The following is a 23195-nucleotide window of genomic DNA, read 5'->3' as shown; positions in this document are numbered from 1 at the left end:
TTGTCATATTTGACTTTTAGGGTTTCATGTGGCGAAGAAGAGAGAGCAAACAAGACATCACTCAACGGTGTTACAACGTGAAAATTAGTTCCAGGGTTGCACTTATTTTGAAAAGCAGCAAACTCGGCATCATTACTTCGACTTGATATTGTTCAACATGTTTACCTTAAGCAGCGGCGAAAAAATAAGCCAGTGGAGTCATAATAACTAGCATTCAATTAAAAGTGTTTACTATTTTGAACAAGTTCTTGATTTTCGATTTAACTGTTGATTTCACCTGCCGGTTGGAATCGCTGGTCTCTGATTGGCTGATGGGACAGGATCCTGGCCAATTACAGCGGTCGTGCGCGGCAGGCCTCTTCCCCTAGCAACAAGGCAAAGAAAGCTGTGTTAGGAATCGTTTTCTCATTTCCTACGACCTAGGGCTGAAGGGTTTCGAAAAATGATCTAATTGCGATTCCCCCAAGTACTTTCATATGCTTTCAATACTTTCCATAACACTAGGTGTGTTACATACGTTGGTATCTAAATAAATACCCGTAAAAAATACATTATAAACTCTTTTTTGCCACATAAAGTATGGCGGCAGCGTTGACGTACGGTTTCAGGCAGTATCTAGGTAAAATACGACTGTCTACGGCTGAGCCAACCGCTACTGCGTTTACAACCTCCAAGCTTTTTTTCCCTCTTGGTCTTGGTAGTCGTTACTTCCTCGTTGCAACCTTTTGTAACGAAGAAAGCAGCAGAAAATCCCAGATAGGTGAGATAACGTTTCATTCACACATAAATGGAACTTGCCGGACTTTGAGCTCGTGTCATAGTCAGTGGTGGAGACTGGAGAATGAGATAGTAACCAAGTAAATTTACTTGAGTACTTTACTGCACCAGGCACTCACCTCTTTATTAATATTCTCACTAGAACTCAAGTAAACAGATCTTAATTAAGTTTATTCGTGTGTTTGAGTGAAAAAATACAGTGGGGAAAAAATACGTCAACAATACTGACGGGCTTGTTTTCTCCAAAATCATTTATCTTGTTTCTTAAAGTTCTATAATTTGTGGTAGTCGTCAATTCAGCAGGGATCTGACTCTTTTGTGATTTGTACTGATTGTTCGAAGGCAATTTCACGTGGCGATACTACACTGCACCACTTGTTACAGTTAATGTCATAAGACCAGTGGGCTATTGCCTCACTTACAGCCAGTCAGTGCACAGAGAGAGGGTGGCATAGATTCCTTGCATAACTCTCCTACTTAATTCCTTGCAGAACATTAGCTCCACAGATGAAGATGTCCTCCTCTGCCTCCACCGGACCATCCGTCCCCCTCAACACTGGGGCTCGAATGCCCCTTTTAGGGTTGGGGATGTACAAACTGTGCGGTGGCGAGGCAGTGCTTCAAGCTGTGGATGCGTCCCTGGCTGCAGGCTACCGGGCTTTCGACAGCGCCGCCGTGTATGGGAATGAAGCCGAGCTGGGTCGCGCCCTCAAAGAGCTCCTGCCGAAATACGGCTTGACCAGAGAAGATGTGTTCATCACCAGGTGTGTGTGTTATTAACTGGGACATTGTGGTACTGGTTACACAAGTATTCACTCTGTCCAGAGTTCAGATGTTCTGGTAGGGTTTTCTTGACATTTTTGTGGTCACATCTGACAGCACAAACCTTGGTCCTGTTGTGGGTAAATCCCGGTAAATGTTGACGATGCGTTCCTTCTGCTCATTTCAGTAAACTGGGCCCCAAAGATCAGGGCGAAGGGGCCATAGAAGGAGCCCTCCACAGCCTGTCCAGCCTCGGGATGGAGTATATCGACCTCTATTTGATCCACTGGCCAGGGACTCGGGGCCTTGATGTGACTGACCACCGCAACCCAGGTGCGTAGATGGATTTGTCTTAAGACCTTCTTTTCAGTTCTTCTCAATAGCTAACTAAGGTGGTGCCAGCAGGCAACAGAGCTCAGAGTTGGGCCGCACTAGAGGAGCTGCACACTCAAGGGAAGCTCAAGGCCATTGGTGTGTCCAACTACACACCGGCACACATGAAGGCGCTCATGGGCAGCTGTAAGACCCGGCCCGCGGTGCTGCAAGTACGTAGATGGACCATATGCGTGAATTATTTATATATATATCCCACAAAAATACCATTTGTGTCTCGACATTGACGCCGGCCCCTCCTTCAGGTGGAATTCCACCCACTTGAATGCCAGACCACGTTGAGGAGCGTGTGCGAAGAGTTTGGCGTGTGCTTCCAGGCCTACACTTCCCTAGGGAGGGGCGAGCTCCTCACAGATCCGCAGGTGCTCCAAGTGGCTCAGACCTACCAGCGCACTCCCGCTCAGGTGAACATCTCAATTGAAAACAGGGTTTTTCCTTAAAAAAAAAATAAGGACCATTCCAAGTGAACGCAAACATGTAAATTTCAACCAAATAGGGAGGGTATTTTTTTTCAGGATTTACCAAAAAATTGCACTATAACCTAGCTTTCTAGTGGACATCTTAATCCTAAAATGCACATTAATTGTGCTTAACTTAAGTACAACTGAAGTGTACTTAAAATGTGCTGAACATGAAAAGTTAAAATAATATATAAAATAAAAATAAGCTGTTGTATAGCAACAAGTGTGTTGGTAGCTTAGAAGTATGTATGAAACTGGTACCCCTTCTCCTGATTTCCAATGTGTGGCGTAGGTCAGTAGTTGATGTGTTTACTGTTCCTTTCAGGTGCTGCTGCGCTGGGCGGTGCAGCAGGACGTCCCAGTGCTCCCCAAGTCGTCCACCCCCGAGCGGATCCGGGAGAACGCCAATATTTTTGACTTCACGCTGAGCGATGGCGACATGGGAAAATTGTCGGCTTTGGATCGAGGACACAAGTTTTGCTGGGATCCCTCCCAAGTGGTTTGATGGGACACCTACCAGTGACCGGATGTCAGTGGGGACTTAATTCACCCTTTTTAATAGCACCAATATCATGTCGCAATTACAACTAGAAACCATCAATACTATACAAAAAGCTATATTAACCTGTGCCTTGTACATTATATGGAGCAGTTCACAATTAATAGTTATCATAACATGATACATAACAGACAAACTTTGACTAAATAAAACACATATTCACCTGAGTTGCTGAATAGCAAATGGATTTGTGTGTCCATATCGTCACACTGCGACAAATTTTGCTCAGACTAACCAATCAAATGTTCAACGTCAAACTATGAAAGGAAAAATGTCACTTTTTCTCCTAAACATTATTTATTCAGCATAGAAGATAAGAAGTTTCACAGCTGTAGAGAAAATGCATGTACAAATCTCCTTAAAAAAACCAAAACAATAAAAATATTCTCCACACAGATTCAAGTAATAACGTTGCAAAACTGCACATGCCCAAGTTTCTTTCTTTTTTTTCTTTAAGTGTGGCTTGAGCATCGTCATGTGTTGAACTTTAAGGCGGTACCGTGCAGTGTCGCGTTCACAACAAGTTGAAGGCATTTGACAATATTTAGTTGATAGTGTCGGCACCGTGTACACACGCTTAACGCAGCCCGTCAGTGTTGTCCCTCAACACTTCATACATAATAGTCGCATCACATCTTGAAAAAAATAAATCAACATTTAAAAACCAGAACTCTTAAAAAGGTCTTGCGGGGTTAAATATCATTTTCAGTCTATTCATAATCACACAATGGGACGATAATATTGAAATACATGTGTTTGAATGTAAAAGAAAAAGAAAAGTGGGCCAACTAGATTGTCTTGATTTCTTTCCATTTGGAGAATCTACAATAAAAGCATTCCAAGATAACAATCACACTGATTATCATTATTTTAATCGTCACGAGTCAAGGCAAATTTTTCATGTGGCCATAAAAACAAAATCATATTTTGATCCAGTGTTAAGTCATGTGAAGAGCACTTGACGATATGAGATCAAATGGGCGCGTGCCCCAGCACCTGAAGGGCAAGTGTAAATCTCTCCTGGTCACACAAAATGCAACGTCATGGAAGGCAGACACAATTGTGAAACACCACATGACGACACCACAAGACGCTCTGATCGTCGCCACTCCACAAGAATATTTACACCGCTAAAAGTCTGTTATAAATCTTTCAAAACATCTTATATTGATTTGTGCTTTTAAATCACTCCCCCTCTCTGTAACCCTGACATTTGACCAAAGGTTCGATTGAGATTGTCTGTATACAAGATTGTTCTTTCCTTGTAGGATGTTTAAGATTGTTGAGTCAAGTCAGATCATCGGTACGAGTTGGACTTCGGGTCCACTGGAACGCTTGTGGGTGAAAAACAAACATCTACGCACCTCCCCAGTTCGTCTACTGTATGTTGCATAGTGTTGGTGCGAGTCGACCCAGCCCCCGTGGTAAGACGACGTCTGTTAAATACACATCGGCTTTGTCAGGTTCACAAAATCGGATGAAAAGTAGTCGAAGAAAAGACCTGAGTCCGCATCAATGTGTCTCTTCACTCATTGCAGGCCAAAAGTCCGGCGGAGGAGGACCCCCGCCACCCCCCCAAGTCCCCCATCTCAGTCGGTGGCTACTCGGTACGATAAGTGTGGTTGTCGTGGTGGTTGTTCTCGCCCTCCGTCTCCTGGTGGCTGAAGAGGTAGCTCCACCAGGTTTTGGAGTGGTGGATTGACCTGGTTGAGCTGCTGGCGTTCTTAAACTTCAACTCCTGCACCCAAAAATATGGGACAATGTAAGAGTGGGTCACATATTTTCCAGAAATGTTGCAACGTTACGATAACAATAGGGTCAAAAAAAATTCTTTATATGCTTTATGCGGCCCCACTAGTCTAAACACAGATTTCTGATTAATATTGCATTTGTGGAATATGTTCTCCATCTCAGGGGGCAGCCATTTTGTCACTTGCTGTCGCCTGAAAATGACATCACAGTGCCTAAGGGTTCAGGTAACAACCAATCACGGCTCAGCTTGTGACTGTCACATGACCAAACTCAAAAAACTGGTGAGCCGTAAACTGGTCGTTACCTGAGCAACTGTGATGTCATTTTCAGTTGACGGCAAGTTACAAAATGGCTGCCATTGTGGGATGGATAAAAACAGGTCGATTTTTTTCGTCTTAATTCATATTCCACAAACACAACATTAATCAGATTACTGTAAAGATTTTTTGTCATTTGACTTTTTAAATTGTCTCTAAAAAATGCACTATATTCCTTAAAAAAACAAACAAACTTATTTTGTTCTAAACAAAATAGGACCCCCAAGTTAGAGTTGGCAGACTTCTTGATATGGATCGATGCAAGCCGCTTCTCACCCCTTTGTCCAACAGGCTGTCGAACTCGTCACTCATGCGCCGCAGCTGCCGGCCGTACTTCTTGGCGGCCCAAAGCGCCGGGGGGGCCGATTTGGAGCGTCCCCGGAACGGCGCTCCATCGCCGGGTGTGCCGGCCTCCTCGTCCGCTTTGGCCTGGAGCTCCTCGTCTCGAGACAACGCCGAAGCGTGGGACTCCGAGTTGAGCCGGATTCGGCCAGACGTCCCTAGATGGAGTGGGCTGTGTCATTAATGCTATCTGGGACTGCCTAGGGACGCTTTGGTGGTATCTCGTTGGATCAGAGCCGGCCTCAGGCAAGGAATTAACAATCAACAAGGCCTAGAATAGTAGTTGAAGTTATTTGTTTATTTTTGTTACTTTTAGTTACAGTATGCTACATCCTTGCGAAGCAACAAATTAACTTTATTTACAATTATTGATATTCACTAAAGTGAAGATCATGTTTGTAATTTCTCACAATAATTATCACCAAAGGAACAGATAACTATCATTATGCAACATTTTTATACATCTCTGAAAGTGTATGTTTTTCCCAAAAATTTTTTTAGACCATCTCTTTCTTCTACAACATTCCTGAGAAATCACAATGTCCCATCACTACTGAGCTATTTTTAGTTGGTGACACAATTGCATGTGTGAATGTCGCATAAATCAACCCCAAGTCTGTTTTGTAATGAAACATTGCTGCAAAAAGTGTATAGTAGATATGAATGATTAAAAAACACTGACATTTTGCTCTGAATGGGATTCTAACTCAGAAAGGTTTCCACTTTCCAGAAAGAATGCAATGAATGAAGACAAGGACAAGCCGGGCTGAGCTAGTAAAATAATATTGAGGCTGCTCAAGTGTTGTGGCGTGTTGACCAACCTGCCATTCTGAATTCCGGCAAGGTGAGGCGTAGGCCTTGGCGGAGGCACTGCTCCTTTTCCTTTTCAGCGGCTCCTTGGCCGTCGTCCCCTTCTTCTACCTTCTCAGAGGGCTCGGACTCGCTGTCGGATATGCTGAAGTTTGCGGCCATTGTGACATCTGGGGAACAAGGAAAACAAAAGGAGAAAGAGAGATTGGATGGTGGCAATAAAGCAATTGTAAAGTGGCAACAACAACAGTTATGCGCCCAACAGTCGACGCTCTCGATTAGCCGGTCCAAAGATTGTTCTGACAACGAAGAGCACCTCGAAATGTGTTGTTACAAGTTCATTCGACAGCAAACGCGTCCTTAAACGCCGACTCGTTCTCCGGGAGTGAACAAAAGAAAGTTGCGACTGGGCGGAAGCTGCCGCGGGCCGACTTGCAAGAAGCCAAACAAGCCAGCGCGGCGCTTTTCCTCACCGGTTTCCTTGTTGGCGATGAGGTGAGTGGGCCCAAAGTAAAAGTGTGGCTTCGAAGGAACAGCTGTCGTCGTCTTGGTCGTAGTCGTCGTGGTCGTTGTTGTTGTTGCTGCGATCTCTCTCTTTTTTTCGTTCCCCAGTCCAATTCTGGAAGCCGCGCGCTCAGCCAATGGTCGCCCGATGACGTCACTGTTGCGAGCGAGGACTGGACTGGGCTGTGGTTTTTGTTTGTTTTTCGCCGATTGGTACAGTCAAATTTTTAACATCTAAATCGACTTCTAAAAAATGTGTCAAACCCCACGTAAGATGAGGAAATAAATAGCAGTGTGTTAGTTTACTGCGTTTCGAGTGTGTGCTGCGCAGCGCACCACATGCACAACGATTTCTGCCGTAGTACCAACACTGACCTGTGAGGGGCAGCACGGTTCTACAAGTCATATTACATAGGAATTAAATGCTAATAAGGAAAATAAGAATTCTAATGTAGTTATAGAGTAGGGGTAGTTGGCATAAGACAGAGGTGTTTGGCAAGTTGTTTTGATCATTTATTTGCATTTATTTTATATACTTGATATCCATCTTAAGGTCCATGAACTAAGTACACTGTCCTCACTAGAGGGGGGCAGATGTAGTAGTGCACAGCTTTATATGATGTTGGAAAACGCGTGTTAATATTTAAATTTGAGCGCGGCACTCGATGAATGCTTGTCCAAAGTCATGAATGTGAAAACAGGAAAACATTCGCAAATGTGCTTTTGTCGTGCTGAGTAGTCTGTCCAGCAGGTGGCATTATAGGGCTATGTTTTTTTTTCTGGGGTGAAAGCTGCCACCTTTAACAAATATATATATAACCTCCCGTCACTCTTTCGCCGTGCCAAGTAAAAGTGGTCGTGGGGGGGTTTGGGGGGGGGGGGGGGTTCTAGCATGTAATTATGTGAATTCATAGTTAGATCCTCTGTTGTGCTTCATCCACTTCCGTCATCTTCGCAGTTGTGCGTCAACTTCTGATTCCCCGTTTTCCTCTTTGGAGTCGTTTGAATTTCTAAGCTCAGACAAATGTGTAAAGTCCATACAGCAGTGCACAAGGCTCTATTTTGGGAGGGATTAAAAGGAATAATGCATGGAAGATTTCGTTTTGGTCGGATTTGGGTGTCAAATGAGAGGAATAGAATTATCATCCATTTAAATGCGCAATAACACACGTGTTATTTTGGAACACTCGAAGCAGTGAGAGTAATGAGCAGGAGTATTTTCACGTGCGCACAGGAAGTGTGTGCGTGTGCGTGTGTTTTTGTTAAGTCCTCTGCTTTTTAATCTGACTGAGCCATACAATTACTATCCATTTATATCCCCCTGTGCCAACCTCGCCCTGCCCCTCATCTGGTGTGTTATATTTGGAAGCGCACACACAAGCAGGCGTGTGTGCGTCAAACCGCCACCCGAGCCGCATGTTCTTGCATACACAAAACCGTTTGAGCATTTATTCACCATCCATGTACTAGAACGCTCTTTATCTTAACTAGAACTATCTAAATTTTACTAGTGAGTCAAAACTGCATGCTAGTAGCGCTGCTAGTGAAGAGCCAGATGTTACTGTGTAGAATTTTATCTTGCCACTAGAGGTGCTAGTAGCACACAGAGGTCAACTCGTTCAGTTTTTCCTCACATGGAGCATTCTACTTAGGCACAGAAATGTGATTAATTTTTTACAAAAATGTTACTAATTGCACATAGTCGTTCTACTAGTGCTCCCTAGTCTTTCTACTAGTGTGCTGAATTGCTGAACAGCGTACTAGTAGGCTACTTGGACCTTAAGCTGGATGCTCGCGCAGTTATTTCATGTGGTTATGGGAAAAACATACTAGTATGACCTAGTCCTTCTACTAGTGAGCAAAGAAAACATATTAGTACATGAACAATTGAATGCACTAGTAGGATTAAATGCTCAAATGACACTAGTAAAGCAATGTTACTAGAGAGGCAAAACAATGTAACTTTTGACATATGCACGGTATGAGTAGTACTACAAGTGGCATTAGAAAATTCTACTTGTATTTGATATTGGTACTAGTGGTACATAGTTGTCATGCCACTAGTAACGTGTAGAAATGTCACACCTTTAGTGATGGGTGAGTAACGGGCCGATACCCAGCCTTAATTCAAGGTATGGGTACTCTCGACAGCAGCCAATACCACTATCGACTGCCCCCTTGTGGCCATTTTATGATCAGAAATGAGAATTTAGAAAAATAGAAAATTGACATAAATTTAAAGACATTTTAGGGATATTTTAAGATATATAGGACTTTCTTTAAAATGATCCGTCATTGTTTTTTTGGGGGAAACTTATGTACCACTGAACTAGTGGTATCGGTGTCAATGACTATTCAAGAGTTGAGTAGCTGCATTGGTGTTGTCTGGGGGGAAAAAAGTGACATCGAACATATTTACACACCATAATAGAAAGCAGAATAGGAAAAGCTATTACTAGGATAGACTAGTGTGTGAATTGTCTTACTACTAGTGAGGACAAGGAACGAACTAGTTCCCAGACCTTCAACTTGGTATCGAGTAAATGCTGAAAGGGCTTTGCACACACCAGTGGTGTTTGTTCCTTCTTCAAGAATGCTCTTTGAATTGAAGAAGACACTTTGAAATGATTTGACGGCAGCGGCAGAGAACAAGCGCAAGTTGGCGTGAAAAGAAAGCACGCCCCCCCCCCCCCCCCCGGACCCCCCTGAAGGTGCCCAGCGTTTCAGGAAGTGAACCAACGGCAGACAGATGAAAAAGTTAAGCGAGTGAGAGGGAGAGAGAGGAGTAAAAACAGACGGGCTGGAAGCCTTTCATCGCTACATGCTCATTACGGGCGGCCGCTCCCTTGCCGTACGACTGCGTGATCACAAGGTTGACATATGGCAGCCTTCTAATTCAGTCTGCCCCACCCGCAACGCCGCAAAAGCTTTGCCTTCACAGATGATGTTTCTGGATGTTTTATACATACAAATGTGGGACTTTTTGGGGGAACGGACACACTCTGGCCAACTGAGTTGCATCCATAAGTGATGAGTTTGCAGGCATTTTCAGCTGCACTGAGATGAACAAAGACTCGGAATGATTCGTTATTCGGATTTTTAAGGAAGGAATGGCTACACAAAATATATGCTTGGTATGAACAAGCATATTTTGCCTGTATTTGTTTAAGAGATTGAATCTTGGTCACGTTTTCGTTTTTTGCAGCGTAAACCCCACCCCCTTCACCCAAAGACGTTGATGCATTCTGACTTTTTTTGCAAGCTAACCAAAGGAAGGAAATGAACTTTGTAAGACCCTCACGACCAGTGCAACCCTCTTTCAGCCTTCGAATGTTACCATCATCACGGCACTTGATGCTTGTTCTTGTGTGTGTGCATGTGAACGTTTTAAAGAAAGACCTAGCTACCCCAATATAGAATTTTTCCTTAAAAATGCTTGAAATTAATGTCAATTTTCTATTCTTCTAATTACTAATTTTTAGTTCCTGATTGTAAAGGTTGATTTCCATTTGTGCAGTTCCAGCACCCTCTGGTTGTTACTTTATTAGGGCAGGTTAATTTTAATTGGACATGTTTTGGTCATCTACATTTAAGATCCATGCTAATTGCCAGATAACGAGGAAGTAACACTCCTATTTCTTTGTCAATGTTGTGTACAAAAACGCAATATTGTGCTTTTTTTTTAATACTTTTTTTTTTACAAAAAAAAAATATTGGCAACCTACCCAAAATATCCAGATAATTATTGTATCATCAGGTTCATATCGATATAATATCGTATTGTGACGTTTGTATATTTTTACATCACTATTTGTAACATAAATTTCATACAAATGTTATTGTAAGGACTTTACGTACAAAATACTAAATTATAGTAAAGTGTAATAAAAAAATCTTTTTAACTCTTTGACTGCCGGACGTTTTCAGAAACGGGATGTCGCTAGTGCCAGCCGATTTAAGCATTTTGACTGATCTTTCAAGGTCCACAGAAAATGTTGTGTTTGGACTATGGAAACACACATACTACCAAATGAAAGATTGAACTCTCATCTTTCATCAGAAAAAAAAGTTTGTTTCTACCTTATTCCGTTCTTCAGTAATCAACAATAGAAAATGGTTAGTTTCACCGAAATGCTCTGTTTTGAAACAAAAAGCGGAGAAAAAGAGCTTTTTGTGAAACTATGTTATTTCATGCACTCTAGTGAATTGTACACTTCTTTTTGTCCATGAATGATGCCACAAACACCTAAATAGTGCTTTACTTCTGTAAAACGCTATCACCAACAATGAAAAAGTGTTTTTGGGTTGCAAAATACGTTTATTTCCATTCAACAGTGTAACAATTTGACAAAACAATTTCGCAAACTATTTACAAATGTGTGCAACTGTGGTACTATTTACAATTATGTGGATGTTTCAAATACAGTTTTTCTTTTTGTAACGCTCCCATGCGTGCAAGGAGACGCAGCAGGATTTGCACAACAGATTAGTTTCACTTGCGATGGCTCCTTTCGCGTGCAGACGTTACACTTTCTTGACGGCCTTTTTTTCCGGGGAATAGCAAGTAGCAGACTGTACCCACTCCTCCGATGAATATGCTTTGGACTCGGGGCACTCTTCGTCGTCCGATTGAACGTCCGCCTGAGCGTGCTCGGTTGTGCTCCGCGTTCTCCGGTGTTAGCATCGCTAGCCGGTGAACCTTTATGACGTCGTCATAGCCGCCGCGTCAACGCTTGCAACTTCAGCGTCAACCTCGGAGTCACCATCATCATCATCGATGATGATCATCGTCGTCATCAATGTGCTCTTTAGCGTTGGTCGATGCCTTTCGTCTTTGAAAAAAATTCCTAAGTGTGAGCTGCTTGCGGTCGCCATTGTTCGCTTCCTCAGCCATCTAGCTCCGCCTCACGTCTTCTATTGCCACGTCAATGCTTCCAACCTCGGAGTCACCATCATCATCATCGATGATGATAATCGTCGTCATCAATGTGCTCTTTAGCGTTGGTCGATGCTTTTCGTCTTTGAAAAAAACTGCTCGAGCGTGAGCCGCTTGCAACCGGTCGCCATGTTCTCTTCCCTTCCCCAGCCATTGTCCCCTCTAGCTCCGCCTCACGTCTTCTACTGACGCCTACCCAATCTTGTCAAAAGAGAGTCATTGCTGCCATCTATGGGCCAAAAATAGTCATTAGGCTAACTAGATCTGCTTGAAACTTTCACAGCACCTGGCCAAGGCTTTCCTCCACCCGTTTCAAAAAAAAAAATTGGATGACGTCTTTTAACGTCATTGGCGGCCCTCCGTAGGTTTTTACTTGACGTCTTTTAACGTCCATGGCAGTCAAATAGTTAATAACATTAAAAAAATCTACTCAGATCATTAAAATTGTACAAACTTTGAAATAGTTTGGTACACTCTCACTCTCTGGGTCAAAAATGGGTAAAAAATTGACCGATACTCTACTTGGGTCGATTTGACCCAACTTTGTGTCAAGAAATGTGTCTTTTAGTGTAAAACAATGCATAAATATTGGTCATATCCTTTACTTGGGTCAAAGAATTGGGTAATTTTGTATAAAACAACCCAGAAAGTTGGGTCAAATTGACCCATAAAGTGGATTGGTCCATTTTGTATCCACAATTGGGTTACTTTTGACCCAACTGTTTCTAGAGTGTATGATAGTAGAACAGCACTTCATTTCCCAGAATACCTTGCTTTATCCAAGTCTTTAAAATGGCCAAACCAAACATTTTTGGACATTTTTTTTGGAGCGCATACAGTCTCGTTGTCACTGATATGTGATTCAAATGAGTTTCTCCGTATTACATTGAATCCAATTTTACTTGCTCTAATTCAATTTGACATCTTGTGGGGTGGAGTCAATTCCAATTCCTCCATTGAATTGAATTGAAATCTGAAATTCTGAATTTGAAAACATTTCTCAGTTTTGAGAGGTTTGACCCAAATAATTCAGTCCGACTTTGACAGCAGCTGGGTGAGCGAATGTTGCGTGTGTACATTTGGCTGTCTCTGCCAAGCGGAGCGTGCACGTCCTCCATACTGCTTCAAGATTTTATTTGTTGCTTTTTTGACAGTGACGGGGGGGTCGAAGTCCGACGTTAGCGCCGTCCAAAAAAGCAAAGCGGATGAGAAGCCATGCGATGTGCATTAAGTTGATTTGCTCTCCTCATTTCTTTGCTTCCATCTCCGAGCGTCCTCGTTACTCTCGCATCACTCTTCTTCCATCTCATATTCATCATCATCCTCTTTTTCTCGTCTCCCCCACCCCCCCCCCCCCCCACGGTGTATCTGAGATGCTGACTGAACTAGTTCAGGCAGAATGTGACGCCGTCACGGCTCGTGTTTAATTGATGTTGTTTGATAGGAACAAGCTGCTTCAGTCGCATGGAAGCACAGCGGAGCTTAACCGCAAGCGAGAGCCGGCCAATACAAGTCAACGATTCTGTTCTCCCACTAAAAGTCTGCAAACGTGCGAAAGGTTTCCTTCCGTTGTAGCAAGCCACGTTCCAGACACTACCTCTTGCATAAGCGTTTTTGTTATGTTTCTTTAAATGTATAAATTATGCCAGCGTTTGTTATGCTCCTTTAAGTCTATTGCATTATACAGCTGAATTGAGGTCAGCCCGTTTTTTTTCTCATCGTCCCAACGCGCCTTTTTGTCATGTTGGCACAGTCGGGGCGTCAAATTGGCATGTTGCGACACTACACAAGACGTGGGGTAATGTTTACAGGTGTGTGCGCGTGCATGCGTGTGTGTGTAAGAGAGAGAAATATGAATCATAGTGAAAGGTCAGAACTGCGCTAGGTGAGAAGAAACTGAGTAGATGCAAGTGATGAGTTGCACTTTGGCACATTTTCCTTAGAACTTCTTCCTTGGCCTCACCAATGGTCCAATTTTATTTGGCTCATCTTGGCTTATGAGTTTAATTCTTGAGAGGACTTTTGTTTTGCAAAATGAAATGCTTTGGTTGAACTTTTTGGTGTTTAAATATGCAGTGTTTGATTGTCTTTTATTTTCTGTGTCAAGTTTTAAGAAAACCTCAACTGGGAGTTAAAAAACGGATTCAAGCAAGCGTGCTTTGTCTCCTTTTTGGAGATCTGTGCAAGCAAGTGAATCTTTCCGTTTTCTCAAAGAAGATAAAACTGACGCAGTGACGGAAGGTTGGATGTAAACAAACAATTGTAGTTTTTTTAATAACCCCAGGTTCACTGTATACATTAGATTCCATAGAGTAAATTTTACTCAAAAAAAAAACTGTATTTGGTCCCAGTCTAAACTAGAGTAAACTTCACACTTGGAAGAGAGTAAATCATTTTTTTTTAAAAATCACTCAAGGGTTGAGGAACGATCACAGAACCTCCAGGTTGGGAAACAGCCAATCAACCCACTGAGCTATGCTGGTCTTATTGTGTGTGAATATAATGCTAATGTTAGGTGGAATCCTCTTACCTCCGACCATTTTTGGTCTCCTTTTGGACACACCAACAATGTTATCCAACAGTGGGCGTGGCATAGCTCAAGTGATAGAGTGACCATCTTCCATGCTGACGGTTGTGGGGATTGTTCCTGAACACTTGAGTGATTAATTATTTTTTTTTAATTATGTATAATATTTTACTCTCTTCCGAGTGTAAAGTTTACTCTGTTTAGACTGGGACCGATTAGAGTCGATTAGAAAATTTACTCTACGAAATTTACTGTGATACGTGAAACATTCCTAATTGGGTGGGTCCTCAATGGTTTCTTCCTTTTGTTATACTGACAGCAATTATCATTGAGTTGACAGGATGGATGATGGCTGGATGGAGGGGGGTCCACATAATGGTCGTTCCTTGACGTGAATGTGCCAATTTGTGTCAGTGTGTTGCGCATATACGTACACTGTATGTGCACAACTAACAATCCGCTCTGATGGCAAGACGGGGTGCTAATGAACACATCGCCAGATGCTTTGATTCAATTGTGTGGCTGTTAGCGCCATAATGTCCTCAAGTGGATGGGGAACAATCATCCCGGGAGTGAGGGAAGATTCCGGCAGTGTTTGTGGAGGAGATGTGAGGCAAAGCCTATCCTCGACGTGGCTTACAAGTTGGTGGCGCGCAACTAACGAGGCTGGTGAATAACCAGGAGCCGACAAACGAGGCGCCGGGGGCTAATTTGTGAATGGTTGGTTGTAAGCTTTAAAAAAAAAAAAAGGAAGCTAGTTTGTGTTTGTGTGTGTGTGTTTTGTATTTTAGAGTTAACCTTGGAGTGGAATGTACATACAGTATGTTAATATTGCATGAATTTGTAAATATGGAAGCCCCAGAGTTACACCAGCGCACATCTTTATAGTTCTGCAGTGGAGAGACCCCACGGGAGTGTTGTTTTGTTTGGCGATTTTGTGGAGGAGGCCGAAGGGGAGGGGTGGCTCTTCAGGTTGTGGGAGAAAACCTCCCCAAAGAAGATGGTGGGTGGTACAGTATCATTATCCCCGCCAAATATTCGCTCACCTTTTACTGCGATAAAGAGAGCAAAATCCAGTTATTATGTTTTGTTATTGCACTCATTAAAAACCTTAGTTGGTGGATGATGATGATGATGATGAGCTTCGAAAAAACTAGCACATCCTTTCCCTCCTAAATAAGAAAAAAGGCAAAAGGGTGTGCTAGTCATTTGCATTTTAATGTTACAAGCGCCACCTTCCAAAAGGGTGTAAATTTGTGTGCGATGTTGTCAAACAAGTGCTACTCTCTTTTCTCCCCTTTTTAGATGTGTGTTTGACCTTTGGCTATTTCTGCATAATGAGCTATAGTTAATATGCAATATGTTGATGATTGCTGTTGTATTCGGTGCTGGTGTAGTAATGCACGTAGAGGTCAAAATATCCTTTTGTGGCTTATACGCTATCCAACATAAACAACAAGCGTACAATAGCCTTCATGTTCGAATTAAGGTAATTCATGTGACTTTTTTTTCAGTGAGGGTTGAGCGGTAAAGCACTAGAGAGGGGGAGTGAGAGAGAGAGAGAGAGAGAGAAGCGCGCATGCTCAGTCGCTGCCGCCGGCGGAGGTAGAGAAGGAAGAGAGGAAGAGCGCAGCGGCGTATTGAGCCGCTGAACGGGTCGCTGAAGGGTGGGATGATCACACGCGGGGAGGATGAGCCACTGACCAAGTCGGACGCCGTCTAACACGGTGAGCTACTGCTGCTACTGCTGCCCGCACTGTTTCCATCGGATAGGAGACTGTGCGCGGGCGTCTTTCGGAGACAAGGAAAACAATGCGAGAGTCCAAATCGGTTACGCACGCATGCGGCGCGCGTTAATGCAGCTTGAGGGTGGCACGCTGGTTGTCCACGGGGGACACGTCAAACGTGGTGTGACGGAGGCGCATTGACGTGCGTAAAAATCCCCCCGAACGGCAATAGAGGGTGTGCTCCAGGGGCCAAAGGCTGAGTGGTGGCGACTGAGGCAGTGGCGAGAGGTGGGGACCGCGAACGCACCTAAAGAGCTGCCACGGAACTGATTTATACGATTACGATCATTTTTATAATCCATCTGGTTGGAGTGTTGGTGAATATTTTGTTATTAAGATGATGTTTTGTTTTTTGTTCTTTTGTATTGGCCATCATATTACTGGTGGTGCAGCAGCAATTGAAGCTGCTATTGCAAAGATGCCACCGGTGTCAAATGGTATAGCTGACCAAAAATTTTAATCATTTGAAATAACAGGATTTTATTTTCTTCCAACATGGGGGGAAAAAAGTACTGATTGGATATAATATAAATAAGCACATTCGTGTGATGGTGTGCCTTTAGGGGGTGTGGCTTAGTGAGTGAGGTCTGGAATGTGAGCACCTCCATGTTACTTGTGAGTGTTTTCATGATTTGGATCGAAGATAGATGGCTGATGACAATAATGACGTCTTAAAGGCACCCTGGGGAGTTTTGCTGATGACTGTGGACCTTTGGGTGATGGTGATAATCAGTGCAGTGCATGTTACATGCTTGTCATGACGAAGATGACGACCAAGAATTAATGGCAGCATTCAGCTTCGATGACGTTTTCAAGAGGGCTAAATAATTCAAGCCAAGACATGTCACCCACTGAATTATTAAGGGAGCACAAGCTGTCGAAAGAAGGCTGCAACCTCATTTACATAATTTTAAGCTTACTTCAGCAACATCAGTTTTTGGTGGACTTGTTGAAAATGATTGAAACCCGCATGATTCTGATCCAACATCAGGAACATTGAGGATGAGCAGGGAGTGTTTTCTGCCAGCATCCCAATTGCGTGACATGGAAAGCACTTTTGGAGACAACGCGAAAGAACATTGATTATTCAGAGTGGAGATATTTGAAGTTGCTGTTCATCCACGTGATGATTTGCGCTCCCAAATGTATTGAATGGAACAAAAACATTTGCCCGGGGTTTGCACGTAATTATTTCTCCTAAGTGCCACCAGGAGTTACTTGGTAAACAAACGTCTGAATGTAATCCCAGGAACGTCAATGTTGATTTTTGCCTCACGGGCGTTAGGCACGCATTGAAGACGTCCGCGTGTGAGCTTTTGCTGCCGAACGGACCGAGGGCATCCGCAACTAATCCATTAACGGCTCCAACCACAAGCGGGAAGGCGGTCAGTCTCATCTGGGCCTCTATTCTAGTGCGCGCTAATCTGGTTATGTGTATCACCGCTTCCTTGACGCTCTTGTCAACTTAGTCCATCTGGTCCAATGGCTGAGGGGGACGGCCCCTTGGTCATAATCCTCCTTTCCTCCACACTCAAAGTGGGAGGGGGAAACTCATGTATTGTGTTTATGGAGTGTTTTTCTTTGGATTTAGTTTCGAAACACATTGAAATCGATCCCAATTAAATGCAAAACGTGTTTGCATCAAGCTGTTTGTATCTCCCGACTAGTTGAAGTGAAAACAGAGTTCACAATTGGATATATAACAACAAATTGTTGTTTCGTCTTATCCGACAAATGACCCCTGGGCTAACGGAAATGATCATCGGTGTTGAATCTACTGTACAAAGCCACAAAAAGATGGCTTAAAAATCTGCATCACTGATGAAAAATAGACATGAAAAGCCAATAAAAAGCCCCACAAATACATAATTTTCCCTTGCACTGGTCGCATCCGGTCCGATGCGGAAGCGGGAGCGCGGCTTCAGTGATGAACGACTGAGTCATTACCAGCCTGCGGTGCTGAATGCAGCCCGCACTCCTAGTGCCGACCTGCGAGCTACCAAACATCCAAAGTGAGCCTTTTTGGCTTAGGGAGTCATACGGCTCTTGTCATAAATCTCCTTTGACTGACCTCATCAAAAAATAAATACAGACGCATGCATTCAATCTGAACGGCAAAATTCAGGCCAATCATTTTGTGACAGTTCACAATTTGTCGGCCTGGTTGACATTTGCGTCGTTCAACTGCTACTTGACAGTTGAGGGATGGCCGAGTTTGTGGTGGGTCCTTGTGATTGCGAACTGGAAGAGGTGGCGTAGAGCAGATGGAGCACTTGTTGCCGGAGTGCCTGCTGACTTGCAAGTGGCCTCTTTCCTCTCCTCCTCCTTTGACCTTGACACCCTGTCATTTGTCCTCTCCACCCAGCTTGTGCGGCTTGTACTCTGGCGCTGGGGCATCTGCCACGAGAGCAGCTCCACTTTGGGTGGAACATGGAAAAGAGAAAAAAAAAATAGACGAGAATGGCTACAAATAGAAGCTTGAACATTTGTTTGCCGTTAAATGAAAGAGCCACTGCCGAGGCTCAAATGAGGTCAAGTTCCATGCTGGTGTGGAATTTTTTTGTGCTTGGTTGGATTTCAAAGCTGCTGATCTTGTATATACTTTGGAAGGAAACATTTTCTGGTTGGAAAAGCCTGATCAAATTCCAAATGCATGTAGTGTTTGAAAAAAGTAGTGATTTGCTGCCATCTTCTGGCAATTTAGTGTCAAGGAACTATGTTAAAGCTAATTGAGGAGATTCATTCATAACCAAATGATGCTTCACCGCCATCTTGTGGCATCTTGGTGGAAGGAACTATGTTGAAGTGAACTGAGGAGAATCAACTAGACTGAAATAGTGCTTTGCTGCCATCTTGTGGCATTGTAGTAATTTTTTGTCTTTGTAATTATCATACAGTGCAAATACTAACAATGCTTTATAGCAGGGATGGGCTTACATGTATTTTCTGCATTTTTTGGACAAAAATCTTTAAATGTTATTGAGGTACTATGTTTGTCTTCCATATCATTGCAAATCCGCAAATAATTATTAGGCCTACTCACATTGTAGTATCGTGCTGTATAAATCAGTGTAAGTGTGACTAAGCCATGTCTGCCACCTAGTGGTAAATGGTGATATTACAAATTAAAACTACAGTTGACCCTTGCATATTCTCAAATTTGTTTTCCTTTTTGTTCATTTTTTTTTTAAATATTTCTTTCTTTCCAGTTTTTCCATGATTTTCTTCCCCCTTTTCCACCTTAAAAAAAAAAAAGAAAACGTGCATTGAATATTCATCAGTTTTCTGAAGAATTTTTGTAGTTTTGTATCACGTATACACGTAATATTCACATTTTCATCCACATAAACCAATAGTGACTGAATAGGAGCATCACAACATTTCCATTTTGTTGTATGACTCAATTGCCCGCAAACAAACTTCCTCTTGTTCCTCCTGCATTTTTTTTCTTCCCGAACCTCCAGCTCGTCCATCCCGCTCGCATTCCCGTATTTCGCCCTGTCTGTAACCATGGCGTCCTCGCCTTCCTCCTTCTTCCTTCTGCCGTCAACTCCTCATCCTCAGTCTGCCTCCTCGCTTGCTTTGGTCTCGTCCCGGCTGCTTTGCGCTCGCCTTCATTATTCATTTGGCTGTAATCTGTCACTGCAGCGCAAACCCGCCTTACATAATCTGATAATCATGCACACACACGTGTGTGATTGTTTGGGCCTGATTATGAGGATCATAAGCGATTGACCGATCGGCAGGAGAACAATCGTGGAGGAAGTGAGGCGGCGGCAGATGATGAATACCCATAATCCCTCTCAGCTTCTTGATTTTCTCCCTTGTTGAAACACCACCGCCATTGCGGCCTTTTCATCATTAGGGTTAAGTATTTATTTCTCTCATGAGTCCTCTTGTCAGATCGCCAAGACCTCCGTGTTTCGGTGTCGGGGCGACAAAACAAAAGGCTACTCAATCTTCCTCTCGCAATGTAATGGCCTTCCTGTAAAAGGCGCTTCCTGCGAGTCTCCGAGAGATACGCACGCTGTGCCCAGTTATTTGTTTGCCGCAGAAAGCTGGGAGCAAATTAAAGTCTCCATTTAGGAAAATACCAAAAATGGACTTTCATTACATAGTGCTACAGTGAACCTCCGCTATATTACAGCAAGAAGTATGTAACATGTTATGGAATCCAAGAGAAGGTTAAACACAACACTATATTATGTTGAGCACAGTTATGTCTCGTGAATAAAAACAATCTCCAATATGTTTACAGACACGCACACACATACACCCACACACACAGCAGAGGTTTATTGAAGGCGTCTTTGCTAACTTGAAGGGAGCGAGTGTGAACTTTCGGTGACGGTTGCCAGACATTGACCCAGAAGCACTTGAAAGTGCCGCTGAAGCTGGAAGGAGGATAAATCATTCGGGGACATGGATGAGGGGAAACATGGCCAAAGGAGGAGATAGTGGGAAGGAGGAGGGTCTTCAAATAAGTTACAGTGGAACTCAATTTACTAAAACCATTTTCCCCTTTGAAATGAAGTGAAATTCCAAAGCAGCAAAATCCACGTTTTTCTCCAGTTGGCGGCCATTTTGTCACTTGCTGTCCAGTGAAAATGACATCACAGTTGCTTAGGGCTCAGATAGCGACCAATCACGACCTTGATGTGAACGTCTCATGACCAAACACAGAAATTAAGTAAGCCTTGATTGGCTGATACCTGAACCATTAGGCATTTTGATGTCAACAGCAAGTGACAAAATGGCCGCCCCCTGAGTTTGCTAAAAAACAAAACAAAACAAAAAACGGGTGGTTTTGCTGCTTGTCTCATATTCCACAAACGCAATATTAATCAGAATGCCGTGTAGTCAAGGCACTTGCTGGACCACTGCACTCCCAAAAATGTGAAAGAACCGCGATTGCTCGAATGGATTTCAGTTCGGGGAACGAAGCCACTTTGCAGCCTTCGACGTCTTGTTGCGTCCACTACGCTTGTGTCACATTGTTTCAGCGCGACGGGCGTTGTTTGTTCTCCATGCGCAATGTTGCCGCTCGGCTAAATAAATTCTTCAACTCTCTGAAGTGAGCGTTGGCCTGAAATCTTTTGCTTTTTCCGCTTTATGGCTCACTTGTGTCAACCAAACAGTGTGTGTCCTTTTATTCCATTGGTCTGTTTTGTCCTGTTGCGTTTTTCAGCGAGCAGGGATGCGTTAGCGTCAAGAGCCAAAGGATGTCCATATGAGACAGGGAACACTGCGCGCGCGTGTGTGTTGTTCGATTGTTTCCCAGTGTTTTTGTGTGCCTCCTTCGGGGTCTCTGTTGTGTGAGCACCGCGCTGCCATTACCTCTCAGCATCACATACAGTACATACATGCACAACTCACAAGAGTGCATACATAAACAGAAACACGCACAAGCTAATATGCATACATAGCCATGCAAACGGCCTGACAGCCAATCAGAGTGCGGCCGGCAGCTATTGTTCCGTGAACATCTGCAATCTGCCGAGTGCGGCGGACAAAGCGTATCGGTGCCTTGCCCATCTGCGCCATTCGTTCAGGGTGGAGATTATGCCGATTGTGCGTTGCGTAACGCCATACGTGTTGTATGCATTATGGGATTGCATACATTACGTGGCAGGCGGGGGGGATTAGGGTTAAATCGCCGGGGCCAGTTAGAGGGATGAGCGGCACATCTGCACGGAGGCCCAACACCTGGACTCCCCTGCACGCAAACGCACACTTTACATTTTCAAAAGCGACACATGGGCCAGTTCAAATATTCAATTCGTACAATTAAATACACATTTCCCTCGTTTTTAAATGTAACTATTTGCCATGAATTGAATTATCGTTAGTGATAAATGATGTCCCCGAACAGGTAGCGAGTCTCATACAAACTTTTTCCTGGGCACATTCTTGAGGTACCTAATGAAGTGGCCAGTGAGCGTGTTCCTTCTCTTGCTCCGATTGGCTCACCAATCACAGGGATTGTTCCTTTCGTTGCTTACGCACACACACACGTAGACAGTGTACTTATTACTGTCCTGCCCCAGGCCGGTCGTCTTCATCATCACTCTCTAACGCAACGGGGTCATGTGGATCGCCAATGAAACAATAAAACATTTACACACGCACACATGCACACTCGCACACATATATATTAACACACACGTTCATCTGTCTCCTCGGATCACAGTCAAGTTGGCTGGCTTGCTCACCCCGAAGGGCCTTTGCACACTTTTGTCATTTCCCGCATCCCTCGGTCTTTTCCTCTTAGCTCTTTCATTTTTTCCCCGTCCTCCTCAGCCCATGTCACCCCCCCCAAAAAAAACCACCCCACCACCACGGAATGTGGCACATGTCTCCTTGCACTCTTTGCCGATCTGTTGCTCGCTTCAGTCGTGCTTTTATGCGGATCAAAGTGGACATTAGCGCACACGAGCAGCGCAGTGAGGCTGCTGCTAAAGTTTCGGCTTCAAAATATGGATAAATGCGCTCATGCTCTCCCTTTGAATATTAATTCACATGTGGAACACACACACACACACACACACACACACTTAGCATGCAGGCGCATTAAAAATGTATAAGCATAGAAGCGTTAACAGAAAAAGGCGTGTGCCAGGGACTGCGAGTGTGCGCTCGAATGTGCGATGGGCCGTGCGGTCGTTTGTCGTTTTCGCTGCTTTCAGTACAGTACTTGTATGTGGACGTTAAGTTTTTTCATCCAATCACATTTCAGTCTCTCTGTGTTGCCATGTCAATCTAATCTGTCCAGGGCCATGCTGGCATATCATGGAACGCCAGATAGATTAACAGTGGTACTGTTTTTTTTTTTCCCAACCAATCAGATTTAAAATTTGCCTCACAGGGCTAGAGGACTGGCCCTCGATGACATCAGCATTTTAACATCCTTTTGATTGCTTGGTCCGAGCTAGCCAAATTGGATTAGGAGAACACATCTGTCGAAATATGCTGATGCTTGAGTAATCAATTAATCAACAACTAATCAAATTGAGAGATTTTAGGGATTTTGTACTAGTACTCTTAACTCATTCACTGCCATTTATTTTGTGGGATTTTGCACTTCACCATCTCTGCTGTATGGATGCTCCAAACAAAGTTTTGTTGTTCCTTTGTGACAATGACAATACATATTCTGAATATCTGAATATCTGAATATCTTGATGGCTATAGACGTAAAAAAAAATTTTTTAAACTATTTTTATTAGTTTAACATTTTACGTAACAGACAAAACGTATATATTTTTTAT

The 23195-nt window shown here is 43.4% G+C and overlaps 3 protein-coding genes across 5 annotated transcripts in view; 2 read left to right on the top strand and 1 right to left on the bottom strand.

Moving 5' to 3' along the window:
* The first annotated feature begins 606 nt into the window (after nucleotides 1-606).
* On the top strand, nucleotides 607-3119 carry LOC144034941 (aldo-keto reductase Mvan_2161). The gene is made up of 6 exons (XM_077544141.1): nucleotides 607-760; nucleotides 1269-1541; nucleotides 1727-1872; nucleotides 1945-2084; nucleotides 2178-2336; nucleotides 2719-3119. Exons 2-6 carry the CDS (start codon nucleotides 1285-1287, stop codon nucleotides 2896-2898), a joined length of 882 nt encoding a protein of 293 aa, XP_077400267.1. The 5' UTR covers nucleotides 607-760; nucleotides 1269-1284; the 3' UTR covers nucleotides 2899-3119.
* Nucleotides 3120-3802: 683 nt separating this feature from the next.
* On the bottom strand, nucleotides 3803-6807 carry LOC144034942 (uncharacterized). Of its 2 annotated transcripts, none has more exons than XM_077544142.1 (4): nucleotides 6647-6807; nucleotides 6185-6343; nucleotides 5298-5521; nucleotides 3803-4690 (listed from the first exon to the last, which is right to left on the bottom strand). In XM_077544142.1, the coding sequence occupies exons 2-4, from the start codon at nucleotides 6333-6335 to the stop codon at nucleotides 4553-4555; spliced, it is 513 nt and encodes a 170-aa protein (XP_077400268.1). In that variant the 5' UTR covers nucleotides 6336-6343; nucleotides 6647-6807; the 3' UTR covers nucleotides 3803-4552. The 2 variants fall into 2 exon arrangements, with proteins under 2 accessions (XP_077400268.1, XP_077400269.1); XM_077544143.1 differs by lacking the exon at nucleotides 6647-6807 and adding an exon at nucleotides 6490-6640.
* Nucleotides 6808-15739: 8932 nt separating this feature from the next.
* LOC144035112 (sodium/calcium exchanger 1-like) overlaps nucleotides 15740-23195 on the top strand; it is a 32407-nt gene continuing 24951 nt past the window's right edge. For both annotated transcript variants that reach the window (XM_077544541.1, XM_077544539.1), the window contains exon 1: nucleotides 15740-15867. The gene's annotated coding sequence lies outside the window, so the exon portion shown is untranslated. The remainder of the gene's footprint in view (nucleotides 15868-23195) is intronic.

This window comes from Vanacampus margaritifer, chromosome 15, assembly GCF_051991255.1.
Source record: "Vanacampus margaritifer isolate UIUO_Vmar chromosome 15, RoL_Vmar_1.0, whole genome shotgun sequence".
Lineage (NCBI taxonomy): Eukaryota > Metazoa > Chordata > Actinopteri > Syngnathiformes > Syngnathidae > Vanacampus > Vanacampus margaritifer.
The sequence above is the reverse complement of the archived record's forward strand: the minus strand, read 5'-3'. Positions and strand labels throughout refer to the sequence as shown.